The 19,093-nt window shown below is 40.7% G+C and overlaps 1 protein-coding gene across 1 annotated transcript in view; it reads right to left on the bottom strand.

Moving 5' to 3' along the window:
* The window catches only part of NEDD9 (neural precursor cell expressed, developmentally down-regulated 9), a 67,288-nt gene extending 51,896 nt beyond the window's left edge, over nt 1–15,392 (bottom strand). The window contains exon 1 of the mRNA XM_070940709.1: nt 15,165–15,392. Coding sequence (XP_070796810.1) covers nt 15,165–15,266 — 102 coding nt within the window. The 5' untranslated portion in view covers nt 15,267–15,392. The remainder of the gene's footprint in view (nt 1–15,164) is intronic.
* Between the last annotated feature and the right edge of the window lie 3,701 nt (nt 15,393–19,093).

Genomic DNA, 19,093 nt, shown 5'->3' with positions numbered 1-19,093 from the left:
TAAGAGACCAAAAAACTAGCCAGTCTCTTCAACCTACACAAACAAAGCTGCCCAGTTTTAGCAAACTTATTCCTTTCATTTTTAAGTTAAATCTACCAGCTTCCTTAGGGACGGCAAACGAGGAAACCATGCAAGTTTCACTCTGATTGTCCCTGTGTCATAATGCTGCATGTCTGTATCCACAGGGCAACAACTTGCATTATGATGTTATGATACTATTTTTTTTGGGGGGGGGGGGGTTCATTTTGACAAAACTTTCCACTTCCATGGACACTTCTAGTTGTATCTGGCCATACATCTCAGGTTCTGAATTAGGTTTTTTCACAGATGAACATTTTCATTGTTGTTCAGATCTGAACAAAAAAGGAGAAAAAAACTCTCCAAAAAAGCAGTATATGGGATTCAAATGCTCACATGGCTTGGGCCCGGGGTACTTGCAGGACCACCTCCTACCGGCCTCCCACCGCCCTGTGCGGTCACATAGGGCTGCCCTCCTCCGAGTACCATCGGCCAGACAATGTCGGTTGGTGGCCCCCAGGATGAGGGTGTTCTCAGTGGCCGCACTGACCCTCTGGAATGAGTTACCCATCGGGCTCCAGACGGCCCCTGACATCCGCATTTTTCGCACCGACCTGAAAACATCGCTATTTCAGCAATTTCCCTGATCTGCTACGAGATTTTATTCTGTTTGGGGTTTTATATTGGCTGTTTTTAGGATTTTTATTGTTATATGTTTTTAATTCTGTGCGCCGCCCCAAGTCCTACGGGAGAAGGGCGGCATATAAATTTTAAAAAACTAAACTAAACTAAACTAAACTAAACTAAACTAAACTAAACTAAACTAAACTAAACATTGGATCTTGGACCAAGTCTCTTTGCTGGATCTGCGGTAGAAATACCTTGTTCTCACTTCTGCTTGGCAGAATACAACCCGCATCAGGAAATAAATCAAAGTAATTTTAAAAAACCTGACATTCCATTTATGCACTTGAAAATTTGTTGGGACAAGTATAGATCTGAGTATGGGAGGGTCAGGGGAGTTATTGTATATGGATAACTGCTCCTATTTTTTTGTAACATTTTAGTTTGGACCTAATGAATAATGATACATGTTATTTCCTCTTTCTCTCTATTTTTCTGCCCTGGCAGCTTAAAAGAACCATACTGGATCTCACAAGTTATGACGGGGTGCAGAGATGAATAAATACTTGCCCATCATCACCCACTATTTTCATAAAATTCTGAGTCACCTTTCATGCTCATTCCCAGCACCATTCTGAGAATGCAGCAACCCATATCCATCCATCACGAGCTCATTATGGATTTATCACACTTGAATTAAGTTGTAGTAAATTAAAGACAGGCAATATGTCATCCCCCGGTAGGCAGGCATCTATTGCAAGCTCCCTTTTAATGCTAAAACAAATACGCAGAAAGTATAAACTCCAGCATAATTTCATAGGAATCGAATTTCTGTAGGTCAAAGAATAAAGACACCCCCAGGAAATATAAATGGTGAGTGGCTACAGGCGACCTATTGCCTTCTATCTCTGAAGTCAATTTTCTCCATTATTATCTCACTGGGAATTCCAGAGGTTGTAATCCAAAACATTAGGAGAGTACTACATTTGATAAGGTGGGCCTACAATTTAAGTCCTGAATATAGCAAAACACTGTTCTAATTCTTGCTTTTGTATGAAACTTATTTGAGATCCCTCTGACACACAGTATTGGTTTGGTTCCTGCTCCTTAGCTTGTCTGATAATACTGTTAGTTCCAAAACTTAAGTACAGCTTCAATTTGAACTCTTTGTAAGAGATAAATTAAGCAGATAAATTAGACAAAGTAACCTTAGTTGTTTCCATGTTAGTTCTGCTGAAAGCTGCTATATATTTTCAGAAAGTATATCCAAAGTTGTGCATAACTACTACCATTTGCTTCAGGTTAGATAATTTACTTTTGGATCAAACAACCCAGACACAAAGAATGAAAACTAAGTCCTACTGATAACCGACTTCGGGACCGACTTCTGCCACCAATAGCCTCCCACCGACCAGTCCGCTCCCACAGAGAGGGTCTCCTCCGGGTGCCATCAGCCAAGTTATGTCGGCTGGCGACACCCAGGGGGAGGGCCTTCTCTGTGGGAGCTCCAGCCCTGTGGAATGAACTGCCCCCCGAAATACGAAAGATTTCCGACCTCCGGGTGTTTCGCTGCGCTCTGAAGACCCTGTTGTTCCGCCAGGCAGGGTTACTAACATAACGTTTTAAATTGGGGTATTTTAAATTTCTGGGATTTTAATTGGAGCCTAATTATTTAATGATTTTAAATTTTAAATTGTTGTCGTGTTTTTTGTGTTTTTAAATAGGCTGTACACCGCCCTGAGTCCTTCGGGAGAAGGGCGGTATAGAAATAAAATTATTATTATTATTATTATTATTATTAAATATATGTAGAAACCACCTTCGTTTCACTACTTTAAAAAGTCTGAAGGTCACAAGCAAAAACTCATTAGTAAAGAGAATACACTTACACACTTACAATTAAATTACATATTTAAATAAACTCAAGGTATCTTGCATTCATTTTATGGGGATGCACAGTTATAACAAGAGAAATACATCCATCATCCTAATCTATATGGATCTTAATCAGGCTGGCAGGAGATAAATACAACCAGAGGGCCACAAGTTTGGAAGAAGGCTAATATCATATTTTTGTTATTTATGTCATGTTTAAAACATATTTCACATCTAGAGTAATCCTTTTAAAATAGCAAGTGATTTCCTTCCTTGCCATATCAAGGCACACAGCTATGACGGTGTGGCTGATGTCTCATCTTTTGCTGATCTCATTCACCATCCTTTATGTCTTGACAGTCAGAGGGTAGTAATCAGGAATGTCAAGTATAAACATTTGAGACAGTACATGCCATTCCTATGCCCTTTACAGAGTTGCATGGTTCGGAGCTTTCATTCCCTTGGTTACAGAAAGTTTTTTTTAAAAAAGCAGATTATTAGAAATACAGTCATTCTTCCCAGTGACACTGTTTTTGTTTGCCTTGGCAATGCAGACTTTGTATTTAAGGCAGTATGCAATCCAAATGGCAGGCATTACAAACCAATTTGTTTAAGTTCCTTTCTTTCCTACAAATTATCTAAAAATAGATAATCAAAACTCTGTTTCTACAGTGGTAAGAGAAACCATGTAGATTGCGAACTGGTCACTTGGGAGTTCTGTTTCTGATTCTTAATCACCCAACAAAGTTTCTCTACAGGAGGTTTCTGGTATTTTAAAGGTAATTGGCATGCAAAGTTTGTTTGAATATGATTGTGCTAGTACGCATAATCAACTGTGGTTGTATGCACATTTTCTTTTCTCCATTCCAGGCTGCCCAAAAATGGAGCCTAAATTAATGCATGCTTGCTTGGGCTCCAGAAGTTCAAACGGGCCCATGAAAATATATTTCAAGGAAATTTTTCAAGGAAAAGCAATTGAGAAAAGAAATTAAATGCCTGTTAGCCATAAGGCCATTTTTTAGGGATGAAGGCACACAGGTCACGTACTGCAAAATCAGTCTCAGGCATCTCCATTGAAAAGCATTTCAGACTGCAGAACCAAGGAAAGCTCTACAGAGCAACAAACAGTAACAGTACCAGAGTTGGAAAGGACCTTGGAGGACATCTAGTCCAACCCCGTGCTCTTGCAGGAGACCTATACTATTTCTGATAGATAATTTTTCAGTCTCTTCTTAAAAGCCTCCAGTGTTGGGGCACCCACAATTTCCAAAAGCAATTTGTTCCACTGGTTAATTGTTCTCACGGTTAGGAATTTTCTCCTTAGTTCTAGATTGCTTCTCTCCTTGGTTAGTTTCCATCTGCTGTTTCTTGTCCTGTCTTCAGATGCAACAGAACAAAACAAAAAACAAAACAAGCAGCTGAAACTGGGCTAGATGGGCAGATTCCGTCTTCTAACAAGGTAAGTAGGAAAGCGAGGGGGGAACAGCTAAATTAGCGAATAAATCACGCGGCACAGCTGATCGTTGGAAATACCAGTTCTGACCAACCAGTAGCTTTTTTTTTACTACCGGTTCCCATGAACCGGTGTGAACCAGTAGCATTCACCACTGATGTGAACCAGGGGTGAGTTCTACTTACCTTTACTACCGGTTTCTAGCGGGGGTGTGCGCGTGCTCTTCTGCGCATGCGCAGAAGCTTTTGTGCATGCGCAGAAGCGTTTTGATGACGTTGGGGTCGGTGGGTGGAGCCTCCCGCCGGTTTTACTACCATTTTTATAGAACCGGTGCGAACCGGGGGCAACCCACCACTGATATGAACAAAGGATACAGTCATTCCAAGTTCCAGTCTTTTGAAACATAGCCCAGACAAAGGTCAAGAATGATCTGAGTTGTAGTCTCATAATATTTGAAGGGGCATGAATTCTCACTCACCCTATCTAATTAGAGGCCTCTGAACAATATGGGTTTTTTTAAAAAGTTTCTTACCCTATTCTTTTTCCCTGCAATTTATGACACACTGACATCAGAATTTCAACAATGAGACTGTAAGATTAACAACAAAATCTACAAGCCCAAAGTCACCCAGTGACCTTCTGTCAGTGAAGGTGAACCAGAATCTGGTTCTTCTAGCTTCTAGTCCAACATCTTAATCATTAGTAAGCACTCACTATCTGGACTGATGTAAACAAAAATTGTTTAATCTAAGTTTAAATAACTTAGATTAAGCAACAACTTTAATCTAAGTTTAAACAACTTAATTAAACAGTTAAACAACTTGCCTTTTGCAATTCAGCATAGATAATATAGGACAAACTTCTCACATTCTCAGTACCTGCAAGGCACCAAGACTGAGGAAGACTGTAACAATAATCCTGACCAGAAGATGTAAGGAAGAAAACAGGCCCCCATAATCATAGTCTCAAATTTATAAATTTTAATAAAACTATTTATCTGAAATATTTTAATTATTTTCCTTCAGGAGCAAAGGAAGGCCTTCTATCATACAAACAATTGCTATTTTTTTCTGTTTCGTTATAGAAATAACTGGTTGAATTTCCAGATTATTACATTTAATAGATTTGTCTTTTGTCTAAGACTGCTTAAATCACTTATTTCGTGACATAGTAGTATTATTACTATCACACAATGGGTGGGGAGTCTTAATTTTTTCCCCCTGTTTCATAGTTTATAAAGATTGCATATGAGATTTTGAAAGGAAAAATAGTAGGCAATATGTCCTATAAAGAATTTTAGCTGAACTAATAGGTCGACTAACTTATCATTTGTCCTTCCTTGACTTAGTGGGTTCACATGCCATATTAAGTTAGTTTTATTGGATTAATGTACTACATGAATTGAATCATTATAGGATATAAACCATGGTTTGTGGATTAGTGTATTATGTGAACCCAGCCATTATAACAAATTTACCACACCTTGGTTTATGTGTGAAGATATCTTCAAATTACTAACTTGCAGCAGTCATGCAGCTACTGTAGTTATAAAATAGTACACTCTGATATCATTTACATGTCTATGTGATTATCCTCCTGGGCTTGGGAATACTTACTACTTTAGAATCTGTAGTTTTGTATCTAGTTACTGTTTTGACTACTGCAAGAATTATAAGACAACTCCATTATTCTTTCAGACAACACAAAAACTAGTACATTTTAATAACCAGAATTTGCATCTATTAGTTAATAGAAAAATGTTCCAGTATAATTTCATACCTTTATATTTCTATTTACTACAGAATATCTAAAAGCAAGATTATATGGAATTTTAAGTTAGTTTCCATGAATTAGTTTAGGGGGAAAAAAACAGCAGAACCTTACCAATTTCCTTGAGGCCAAAAAGGGACTGCTTTATTGTACTGTCCTTCTCTGGGAAATTTTCTTATGGTCTCTTGGTTGAAACTGAGAAGCAAATTTGGTCAGGGATGTGGAGGAACCCACCCAAAACTGGCCCTGAAAACATCTTGCTATTTGTATGTATTCATGTATGAGTAGTTAGAGCACTAACTTCTCAACCCTAATTTCTTCTCCTTTGGCCAGAAACTTCCGGTAACTCCTCATCTAGTTGCAGCTCCCAACATCTCCCAGAATATGGTGCTTACTGCAACTTCCCAAGTTACAATTTTCTGCCTTGGAAACGCACCCACAAATCACTCTCCTAAGGACAAATTACAGAGTAAGAAGGATTTAAGTACCAGAATCTATGCCAGTCAGATGTCAGTAGACAGAAAAGCAACAAAAGGCTTGAGAAAATGCTGATCTAAATCCTTTCTTGAGTTTCTGATAAAGTGGGCCCTAGTTCAACTTTTTTTGCAATTGGTAAAGGTAAGGGTAAAGCAGTGGTGGATTGTTCCCGGTTCTGTCCTGTTCTTGAGAACTGGTAGTAAAATCGGCTGGAGGCTCCACCCACCTGCCCTGATGTCATATTTGGAGATCTGCGCATGCGCAGAAGCGTGTGCACTCCCATTGCGAACCAGTACTAAAAGTAAGTAGAACCCTGGGGTAAAGGTATCCTTGCGGGTTTTACTCCATAAGTTATTAACAATTTACGGAGCTCACCTCCAGTTCTTAAGCTTAAGAACCAGCACTGTCTGGAGACATTTCCACGGTCATGTGGCCAGCATATCACACCACAGCACAGAGCATACGATGAAACACTGAATGCTGTTACCTTCCCACATGCTTATAAGTGGTACCTATTCATCTATTTGCATTTACATGCTTTCGAACTGCTAGGTTGGACATAGCTGCAATTTTTAAAATATTTATTTCAGCCCCAAAGGGACCACAGCAGGTCATTGTTTGTTTGTTTGTTTTATTAGATTTATATACGATTCCCTGCAATGATATCACATGATATCATGTGATATCATTGCAGGGAAGAACAAAGGTTTTGGTGGTTTTAGATAATGGGGAGGGAAAATAGTTTTAATCTAATTCCATTCATTTTCTACCCCAAGTATAATTACACTATAATTTCATATCATGATTTCTGAAGGCTGCAAAAAAAAGGAATGTGGAGGGCCATAAGTGGCTTTTTTTCATAGGTTTCCCACTTCTGTAATATGGATTTACATTTTGCAAGAGAAGAACATTGTATGAAGGCAAAAGTATTATAGCCTTCTGAGATTGGACTAGTCTACCCAAGGACTCCTTGTTAAATACCCAACCAGCACTTGTTGGAAATCCAAGTACTGTTATCATCTGTATACTGTATTTCAAAACTGTTAGTGCAGTTATCTGAGATACATGTATGGCATTTCCCATTAATATATAATTAATGAATATTGATTGAAAAGAAAATTTTGAGGTGCAAGGATGATCCTAGCCAAGTTACTCAGCTTCAGAAAATCACTGCGGTGACGCAGGTAAATACAAATACAAATACATAATACATTTTGGAGGGTTGATTGGCTTGTTTTACAGAAAGTCTATAAGCAGTTCTTTAGCTTTAAGAAATTATAATAATTGCAAGGACTCATTTTTTAATATCTCTGGAGTCAACAGATGTATTCCAGAACAAATCACTTATGGACTTCAGATTAAGAACGCTAACTGTGGCTAAACAATTTTTTAAAAAAGATTTCTTATGAAAAGTAAACATACTAGTCTGACAAAAAAAAGTTTTATGGCAGCTAAAAATCTTCCATTTTTTATTTGTCTTTCTTTTGTCTGGCCCAGTGTTTTTCAAACATTAAGATCTGTGGACTTCAACTCTCAAAAGTTCCCCAGCCAGCATGCTGGGAGTTAAAGTCCACACATCTTAAAGTTGCCAAGTTTGAAAAACACTGGATAGACTGTTCTGTCTAGAATTATATAACAATCTCCTTAATTAGAACTGTTGATTTTTGCTCAATATAGAGAAAGCATATTATAGAACATGAAATATATTTTTTTCTGACTAAAATGGGTGAGTTCAACGAGAGCTGGTATTAAATAGATTTATTAATTTGAGTTTTGTGACAAGAGAAATACTTAGAAATACTAAGCCACAGTGCATTGTTTATAATCAGAAGAGAATTTGTAATCGAATCAAAATATGCCACATTTAATTAAGTGACTGCTGGGTTTGCACATCGCACTAAGACATAATGTACTTTGTTTGCTATTTTAGCATGTTGTGTTTATCCAGCCAATTGCGGTTTATTCAATGCTGCATGATTTAACAAACCATGGCTCACAATGCATGAATAATGAAATCGTTCTGGGTTTTAATAGGGCCATGCACCTCAAATCAGATCTCCTATTTCTTTCCAATGACAGGTGTCCTGAACTGAAGTGAAAGGACTCTGAAATTTCTAAACAATTAAAATACTGAACAATTAACAAAATTAACAGTCACTTGTTTTGGAAAAACTCAAGCACCATTAGAGCCTCGGTACAGACTTTACATATGTGAAAAATATAGCCACAAAGTGCAAACATTTATGTGTCTACTCAGCGGTTAGTCACTCCTAAGTAGATATGCCAATTTAACTTCAATCTCTTGTCTGAGCAATAAGAATTTATTGAGCAAACTTGGTTGTCCAGCACGATTGGTTAGGATGAAATGATTTGATTCAGTTAGACTACTTTGGAATGCTATCCCAAAAGCAAATTACATAGAAGCCAGTAAAGTATAGGGCTTCCAAGTAAACTTGATTGGAATCTTATATCACTTCAGTTAGGGTTTGCAAGCCTAAAAATAGAAAAACCAGTGTTGTTTCCTAATGACATGACAGACACATCTATGTACCTTTCTTAGCAACAACCTAGTCCAGACCAGGAAAGCAAAACTAAGAATATTAATCTTTATTATAAGGTTATAGTAGCAGAACTTGCAAGTCTCAAAGCACTTTCCCCTTCCTTCCTTTTACTTTCCAGAGAACTAAGCAGGATCCCTTCTGAGATACTTTCTCCACCCCAAACCTGCTTTGGATTCAGATTTCTCTTATCAGACTGTTGCAGTGTTTCTTCACTTTGGGAACCTGAAGATGTGTAGACGTCAATCAACTCTCAGAATTTTGGGAGTTGGAAGTCCACATATCTTCAAGCTCAAGGCTGAGATACACTGGACTGTTGTCTAAACCAGAGGTCTCCAACCTTGGCAACTTTAAGACTTGTGGACTTCAACTCCCAGAATTCCTCAGCAAGCTGGCTGAGGAATTCTGGGAGTTGAAGTCCACAAGTCTTAAAGTTGCCAAGGTTGGAGACCCCTGGTCCAAACTGTTGGCTCTTCTTCCAATATCCCAAGTTATTGTCACAACTCATTACATCTAGTTTATGATCCTCAAATTTCCTGGTGACCTTCCATCCAAGTTTTAGACAGTCTGATGCTGCTTAGCTTTTCTAAATCAAGTCAGATTGGCTTTATGTCATAATTCTAAGAACTGCAATTTTTAGAATACTATACTGCTTATCTTGAAGTTGTTGAATTCAGCACAAAATTGTCCGACTAATCCAAGCATATAAACTAGTCAACATCATACATGTTACCCATTTATTAAGATATATGAAAATATAGTTGTCATTAATTATAGTAATAACAGTTGTTTACAAAAATGATTTCCACTGTATCAGAGCAAAATATTGCCTGTAATCAGAATTTAGAAGAATTAGATATCTGCAGTTGCTTAGGAGAATGGAAGCAAGCCAAAATTAGGCCATGTTGCACTAGATAGATTATTTTCATACTATATACTGGATATAGTCCAGTAATTCGAGAAGCTTGATGAAGCTGGCCTTTCAGTAGGATTGATGGCCCAGTCCTTCTCAGGCCACTCTTTCTAAAGAGTACATTCACCAAAGTATAACATGAAGAAAGGGCAATTTTCCCTTTGTCCCATTTCTTACATATGAAGAGACTTACTGTAACCTATGCCAACAAACTGAGACATATACTTATGCTTTGCGATATTCCTTTCAGAGCTAAAATATGGTAGGAGCTTAATAGAATTTCCATTTGAAAAGGACCCTGAAGCACAATTTTAAGCCAGACTATGCTAGAGTTGGGAGGCTCCAGAATTCAGATAGCAAACAGAGATTTTGGATGAATGGCACCCATTTCCATTTGAGGTTTTTAACACTGCAAAGAACAGCGTGAAGGTAAAACCTGTTCCTCCTCTCCCCCACTTCTGCCTTCCCACCATTTTACATCTTTTGGCCTGCTGAATAATTAGAGAAAAGGGCATGCCGTAGTTTTCTTCCATGATCTTCTGGAAAGCCAACTTTTGGGAATTCCTAGTCTTTCTCACCTTGTTATATAGACAGGAAAGATGCAGTTCATAGGCCTCACATGATGACCCTTTTTAGGATGAGGCTGGGTGGTCACTGGTGGTCATATTAGTCACAAATTGCTGATGATTAAGCCATGCAATGTCCACTTAGTTTCACTATGAAAAAAAAGTCGAGTGCCTCTCAAATAACCCTTGAAGAGAAAAGCAAAAGGAGAGAGAATCGGCCTTGCTCATTTGTGTAACATCACTACCCAGTTCCTGTAGCCTCTAACCATCCAATTTGAAAAGCAAAAAATAAAAAAATAAGAAAAAAATTAGGAGTCATCAACAAAAATAATTCCACTCTCATTTGGGACATGTCAACAGCATGTCTGAGTAAATGAGTAGTCTGTCCTCTCCAAGTCACAGTAACAATTCCTCTGCCTTCCTTCTGCTTCTTCCGGATGCTTGTGATTGAATCAGCTCCTGTTTGGAGAACACCCTGGGCTATGACAGGGTTTCCCACTGCTCTAAACAGAACTGGGTGGCTCAATTTAACTACTTTTCAACTCTTCATCTAGGTCTCAGAGTATGATTGGAGATTACAAGGATTGTGAGAAACAGACACAGCACTTTATACACTATCAAACAATGGGCCTTACAGTGGTATTAAGGCCCTAGTAGACACACCAACCCTAAAGACACCAATTGTTGGCCCTGGTGCTATGGTTAATTGAAGTCAAATTGCAGGTAGGCAGGGGGGGTCTTATGAGTTCAGCTGCTTGAAGTTCCTCTCAAGAAATGGGAAGAGGCACTTTTAGTAAAATTACAGAAAAAGAGCTAATTACATTACTCCTAACCAGGTTTTTGCAACCCATGGTGTTGCAAATATGTTGGCCCACAGCTTCAACATGCACCAATGGCATGATAGCAGTAATAATCCAGTACTTCTGAATGATACCAGACTAGGAAAATTGCACTAGTTTCATGGATGTTTCCTATTGGCCTTCAAGGATCTTTCTGTCAATTTTCTGGTAATCATGCAATAACTGCAATAGCTGTGCAGTTATTATAATTTTTAAGTGTCTGCACTTAACGTGCAGTTTTCAGGTGCCTGGTAAATTCTGATAAGCCACAAATAGATTACTTTTAGGTACTATATTTATCTTTAGGCATGACTCTATATGCTACTAAAACCTTTGTGTCCATTTGAATATTGCATCACAGTGCAACAAAGGGCAACAATTTTTGAATCAACCTGTCACAAATGGGTTAATTTACAAAATGCATCCAAAATCTGAGACCCATGACTCCTGTGGGATTAAAATTTGGCAAAGTTTTGGCCACTTCTGTGCTGCCATGGTCAGCTGAAGTTACATCATTGTCATTTCCAACACTCCCTGCCAGCTTTCTAGAAGAAAAGTCAATGGGGAAGCTGGCAGAAAGTTAGAAGTCACTCCCATTCCCATTGTTAGCTGGCTTAAAGTTGCCAAGTTTGAGAAAGGCTGTCCTAGATTCTACTCAGTTAAATTTTACAGAATTCTACTCTAGCAGCAATCAAACCAGAGTTTCCCTATTTGTAAATGTATATATTGAGGTCAGTGGGATTTCTGAGCAAGCATGCACAAATTTAAAATAATAAAATAAGTAGTTTGGAAAGACAATAAATTATTCTGATTGGAATGAAGAGATTTCTAGTAAATTTGAAATTCCAGTGAATGAAATTATAGACTCTTTATTAAAAGGAGAACAAATCCCATTTACGCAAGGAATTTAGTGTAGGGAAATCATAACGATCATCCCTTGCTCTCTTGCCTGAGTCCAGATGTCCTGGATTACAATTCCCAACATCTACTACCAAGGCCTGAAATGCCAAAAAGTATAGTCCATCATATCTAGAAGCATCAGATCAAGGAAGCTAGCATTTTGCCCCACTGTCCATTAAAGCATATCTACTTAAAGTAAACAAGCAATTATTCTGCAATTATACAGTACTGCTTATCAAAACATGGTATTTCACTGGGGAAAAACATCTTTTCACATCGTCTACATATACTTGCACAAGACAATGTGAAATTCTACCTCCTCTCAAGTCAACAACTGATTGTTATGTCATAAAAACTATTTTCTAAGTACCAGGAAACAAAATCCTGATTTATGATTTCAGAAAAGCCAAAGAAATACTTGTCTTGCTTAGAGTCAGAGCTTGAACGGCTCCCAATGCAATCTTTTTATCATTTTTGCTTTGCTGTTGTTGTTAGTTGCAAAGTCGTGTCCAACCCATCACAACCCCATGGACAATATTCCTCCAGGCCTTTCTGTCCTCTACCATCCCCTGGAGTCCATTTAAGCTCACGCCAACTGCTTCAGTGACTCCATCCAGCCACCTCGTTCTCTGTCATCCCATTCTTCTTTTGCCCTCAATCATTCCCAGCATTAGGCTCTTCTCCAGTGAGTCCTTCCTTCTCATTAGGTGGTCAAAGTATTTGAGTTTCATCTTCAGGATCTGGCCTTCTAAAGAGTAGCCAGGGTTGATCTCTTCTACGACTGACCGGTTTGATCACCTTATAGTCCAAGGGACTCACAGGAGTCTTCTCCAGTACCATAGTTCAAAGGCCTCAATTCTTTGGCACTCAGCCTTCCTTATGGTCCAACTTTCACAGCCATACATTGCAACTGGGAAAACCATAGCCTTGACTATACACACTTTTGTTGGCAGGGTGAGGTCTCTGCTTTTTAGTATGCTGTCTAGATTTGCCATAGCTTTCCTTAACAAGAGCAAGCGTCTTTTAATTTCTTGGCTGTAGTCCCCATCTGCGATGATCTTGGAGCCCAAGAAAATAAACTACCTCCATTTCTTCCCCATCTTTTTGCCAGGAATTGAGAGGGCCAGATGCCATGATCTTAGTTTTCATAATGTTGAGTTTCAAGCCAACTTTTGCACTCTCCTCCTTCACCCACATCAAGAGGTTCTTTAGTTCCTCTTCACTTTCTGCCATTACAGTGGTATCATCTGCATATCTGAGGTTGTCATTTTTGCTTAGGCAGCATTAATACAGGTAGCCCTCGACTTATGACCACAACTGAGCCCCACATTTTTTTTGTTAAGTGAGTTTTGCCCCATTTTATGACCTTCCTTGCCACAGTTGTTAAGTGAACCACTGCAGTTGATAAGTTAGTAACCTGGTTGTTAAATGAATCTTGTTTCCCCATTGACTTTGTCAGAAGGTTGCAAAAGGCGATCATGTGACCTTGGGACACAGCAAGGGTCGTAAGTATGAACCCGTTGCCAAGCATCTAAATTTTGATCACATGTTCACGGGGATGCTTCAAGTCATCACTGTGAAAAATGGACATAAGTCACTTTTTTCAATGCCGTGGTAACTTTGAATGGTCACTAAATGAACTGTTGTGAGTTAAGGACTTCCTGTAGATTCACAAGTAAGCAGAAGATGTTTATAAGTAACTGAATGCAATCAGAACTGCTTCTCTTTTAGCTGCCCATTCAAGACTGATTTACATGGTTTTATGAGGGATTTGTCATATTTTCACCTTGCGTCTTAGTCAGAAAAGTTAAACATTTGCTATGCATATGACAAAACTGAGCTAACAGACTTATTTGTAAGTAATAAACTTGGCAGCATGACGTGTATCAAATTCCTTAGTTCAACAGGATTTAGGCTTAGATAAAGGGCATTGCGTGGGTCTTATTTGATACAATGTGCTTGACTCAGAACCATGTGAGATTTTATTCTTAAAAGGAACTTTGCTCCAGGGAAGCAAAAATGATGCCAATGCCCGGCATATGTTGGTATCTCGGCAGCAAAAAAGTTCCCACATTGGAAGCATCCCTACTCAAGGTTTAGAGCAGCCTTTCTCAGCCTGGCACCCTCCGGATGCGGGCAACTACCATTTAGTATAGAGAAAAGGACTAGGGGTGACATGGTAGCAGTATTCCAGTATTTGAGGGACTGCTACAAAGAAGATAGGGGTCAACTTATTTTCCAGAGGGCAGGACAAGAAACAATGGATGGAAATTAATCAAGGAGAGAAGCAACTGGAACCAAGGAGAAACTTCCTAACAGAAAGAACAATTAACCAGTGGAACAGCTTTTGCCTTCAGAACAGTGGTGAAATGCAATTTTTTTTACTACCTGTTCTGTGGGCATGGCTTGGGCGTGGTGTGGCTTGGTGGGCATGGCAGGGGAAGGATACTGCAAAATCCCCATTCCCTCCCCACTCCAGGGGGGAAGGATACTGCAAAATCTCCATTCCCACCCCACTCCAGGGGGGAAGGATATTGCAAAATCTCCATTCCCACCCTACTCTGGGGCCAGCCAGAGGTGGTATTTGCCGGTTCTCCGAACTGTTCAAAATTTCCGCTACCGGTTCTCCAGAACCTGTCAGAACCTGCTGGATTTCACCCCTGCTTCAGAAGCTGTGGGCGCTTCATCGCTGGAGATTTTTAAGACTGGGCAGCCACTTGTGTGAAACGGTACGGGGTCTCCTGCTTGAGCAGGGGGCTGGACTAGAAGACCTTCCAAGGTCCCTTCCAGCTCTATTCCGAATCGGATTGAAATCCCGCGGAGAGCTGAGAGCATCTGCAAGGACGCCAGGTCTTGGAAGCTCCGCTTAAAAAGGCGGGAATAAAGTCCATCTGAAAGGTGTCACGGCAGGAAGGTAGCAAGCTCCCGCTTTCACACTAACTACACCCACACACACCTCCAGTTTAAATTCTCCCGGGACCCTTCTTTTGACAGACCCGGTTTGCACACCGAAGCTGCTTGGGCACCATCCGGGGGGCGTTCGCTCCGTCCTTTCCTTCCGGAGATGTATCCGAAAGCGACTCCTTCCTTTTGCAACGAGCAGCTGGAAAAGTTGCTCACCCGCCCGCGCGTGCACTCAGCCCCCCCGCACCCCGGCGATCTCTTCCTTACCTTGTACTTCATGGTCGCGGGCGGGCGCGCGGGGTGTGTGTGTGCGTGTGTGTGCGTGTCGGTCTCTGCTCGGCGAAACCCGGTTCGATTTACAGCCAGCATCTGGCGCGAGCCGAGCGCTCCATTTCCCCGCCGCCTTCAAGCGCAATGTAAATAAGAGCCGCCGAAAGGATGCGCTGCTCTCCGCTTTGCCAAAGGGGCGCCTCGCACGCAAAAAGCCGCCGCTCCGCTTTCCCAGCCCAGTCTGAGCTCATTGTTTTGCTCCGCAGCGGGCAAAACGCTCGGCTCGTTTGCATACCGGGCCGTGATTGGCGAGAAAGGCAGCCGAGCGGAGGAGGACTGACGGGTGGGTGGTGGGTGGGTGGGAGGTGGCCACGAAGCGGACGTCGCCCCGCCCTCCTGCTCTCTCTTTCTCTCTCTCTCTCTCTCCAATCAGGGACGTCGCTTTTAGGGTTTGAGTGCGAAAGGCATCCGAAGTTTTGCTCCGAAGTTGATCGTTATATATATATATATATATAAAACGTTTTCAATATCCTGGACCTGAGATCTGTTACTTAAACCAGGGCTGTCTAACCTTGGCAACTTTAAGCCTGGAGGACTTCAACTCCCAGAATTCCCCAGCCAGCAAAGCTGGCTGGGGAATTCTGGGAGTTGAAGTCCTCCAGGCTTAAAGTTGCCAAGGTTGGACAGCCCTGACTTAAACGACTTCCTCCGCCAGAGTTTCTCTCAATATTGCGGCGTTATAAGCCGCGATTTCCTTAGGTGACACGGTCCCAGCGAACGACGAAGGGCCGTTTGAGAAGAAAAGAGATCTTCCTTGGTTGGCTTGGTGGTGGTTGGCTCATTCAGCGCTCTCTCCCGCTCTTCTGCACAGGCTTTGTCCTTCGGGCTGCTACAGCAAACGACCGAAGGAGGAAAAATACAAGCCCTCACAAGAAGCCTCTGAAACCTGATTTAAGAGCGCGGCCCAAAGTGTCAAAAGGAAATTCTCCTTTTCAAAGCGAAACTCTTTGACAGGAAACCGCTGACTTCGACTCTCGGGCCCTCGCTTGTCAAACGGAACCCGAGGTCCAAACAGACCTTCGTGTTTCTCAGCCTCTTTAAAATTTAAAGATGTGTGGCGGCTTTAAAATGTGTGGACTTCAAAACTCCCAGAATTGCCCACACTGAAATAACTGATCAGAAATCACAGGTGGCTGAAGCAATGGCCTGACACTTGATACCTGGACAAAATTAACCCCAGGTTAGTGTGTTGTGGAACAGCTAACACATAAGAGATTAGTTAAAAAGTGGCTGAGACAGACCACATTAGCTTTTCTATAGACAAAAGTCTGGTCATGTAGGAACCACCAAATCACACCTATGGTTTTGTTCTCCGTTCTCTCACAACCCCCGGGGTACCTCCGCCCACAGGGGGAATTTACTTTAATCAGACTTTCACAATTGCAGATACGTTAGGATTGCAACTCCAAGCTAAAGATGGAAAGTTGTGAAAGGCTTGAGTTAGTGGATTATGGATCACTTTTCACAGGGACTTTTGTGTGGCTCGAGATCTATACATTTTCATAATGTGCACCAAACGCAGGACCCGAATCATTTACTTGGTCATTTATTCTTCCACTCTGAGATGATAGCAAATCTAGCCTTATTGCTTTGACAGCCCAGTTTTGAGCAGGCTCTTCTATTAAGAATATAAGAACAGCTCTGCTGAATCAGATGAAGGCCCTTATTCATCCAAGATTTGTTTCCCAACAAGAAGTCTGTGCTACAATTTTGAGAATTGAAAAACTATTTCCCCTTATTCAGTTTCTCATGGTATGCATCGCATTATGAAATTCAGTTATATTCCCTCTCGGCCTCTGTTTCTGTTTTTGTTTTTGGACTCAAATTGCTATCCTCTCTTCTTGTTGGAAAAGTATTCAAACCTCCCAATCATCTTGGTTGATCTGTACTTTTCCCAATTCTATTTTTTTTTCAAACGAGGCCCTCTAGAATTGTCCATAGTATGCCAGGTGCCAGCATATCATGGACTTGTAAAGGGTCACTCTAGTGATGGCAATTTTATTTTCAATCTTTTCTTAATCGTCCCTAGCATGAACTTTTTTCACAGCTGCCATATGTTAACTTCACTTTTCATGGTTACAGAGAGTTCAGAGCCCAACAGTAGGTAATGGCAAGAAGCAGAGCTGTTCATGGGGACTGGAGAAATAATAATTTAAAAATCCCTGAGCTGGCAACCTAATATGACTCATATATGAAATCTCACCCAGAGCTAAAGAAGCTTCTTGGATGAGAAGTGAAATGTCTTCAAAGAAAAACAAGAAAGTCCATGATGCTTGAAAAAAGCATCAAGAAAGTCAAAGATGCTTGAAAAAAGCATCTTTGGGTCTCACACATATAATTACATGGTTGCAGCCATTAAGTTAAGCCATTTTTGAACAACGCTGCCCAGAATAGAGCTGATGGGACACAAAGGTGCTTTTTCCTTATTTGTTTTTTTTTTCTTTTGAAAACATTTCTCTCCTTATCCAAGAAGCTTCTTCAGTTCTAATGGATTGGTGGGGTAGTCCAAAATCCTCATGACCTGGATGATTGAGAATCTCCATAGACATTTAGCCCTGATGGGAATTCACATGTCACCACACCTTCCTTTTCTTGTTTTTCAACATTGATGGTCAATGAAGATAACGGCGGCTCAGTTTCATGCTGTTTTTTGACGGCATGGGGAAAGAAATTGGGAGTGATGACAGGAACAACCTTTTGATAATGTTGGAAGGAGTATTGGCACAGCAGATGCAGAGCAGTCAGAATATGCTTTCACTGAAACTTCCTTTATTTCTCACCATAACCCTTAGGAATTCAGGGAGCCAATCAGTCCCTTTTGAATTTGGGAATAGTACAGTGTTTTTGTTTGCTTCTGTTGCTTGTGTAGCTTGTGTAGGGTAGTAATATCTCAGTATCTGTAGGAACAGCATTTTAGTTCTTCATAGGAATTTAGCAAGTAAGGAAGTGGGCTTTGAATATCTAATTGCATTACACAAGGAACAATTGTCTCATAGTGGTTGAACAGTTGGTTTGTCCACTGAGACTCTGAACAAAAGAACCAGAAAGTAAAGTACAGGTAGTTCTCGACTTACGACCACAATTGAGCCCAACATTTCTGTTGCTAAGTGGAACATTTGTCAAGTGGGTTTTGGCCTGTTTTACAATCTTTCTTGCCTCAGTTGTTAAGTGAATTACTGCAATTGTTAAGTTAGTAACATGGCTGTGATGTGAATCTGGCTTCCCCGTTGACTTTGCTTGTCAGAAGGTTGCAAAAGGCGATCACTTGTCCCTGGGACATTGCAATCGTCGTAAATATGAACTAGGTGCCAAGTGTCCGAATTTTGATCATGTGCCCATGGGATGCTGCAATGGTCGTAAGTGAGAAAAATGGTCATAAGTGACTTTTTTCAGTGTCATTGTAATTTTGAACCGTCACTAAACAAACTGTTGTAAGTCAAACACTACCTGTACACAGAAGGGCCCGTTTGTGGTTCTAGAGCAGTGTTTCTCAACCTTGGTGTCAGGGTTCCGACCGATGCCCTAATTAAATCATGAACCTCAAGCCAAGCTTCAAAAGAAATCCAGTTATTTATTAGGAGCTTCATGTTGGCATGAACCAAGTGAAGCCAACTCTGACCTCACTTAATTCGTGTCTTGGCTCTGACCATGTTTCTCCCTCCCCCCAAGGTGTGTCATCAGTCACATTCCCCAACGAAGCAATTTTGCGGGTTGTAGAAGCCACTCCCTCCGGTTACTGTGGGTCATCCTGGAGACGACCTTGATGTTGCTGGTTGGAATGTGCTTTGTTTTGACTGAAATGCAAGTTCTTCGATGCAACTGCGAGGCTCGATTCACCATACCCCTGCCTATGGCAACTAGAGAAC

The sequence above is a fragment of the Pituophis catenifer genome, unplaced genomic scaffold (genome assembly GCF_029215685.1).
Source record: "Pituophis catenifer annectens isolate HBS135680 unplaced genomic scaffold, rPitCat1.0.hap2 SCAF_3, whole genome shotgun sequence".
In the NCBI taxonomy this organism is placed as follows: Eukaryota; Metazoa; Chordata; class Lepidosauria; order Squamata; family Colubridae; genus Pituophis; species Pituophis catenifer.
Note: the sequence above shows the minus strand (reverse complement) of the source record. Positions and strands in the feature narration are given on the sequence as shown.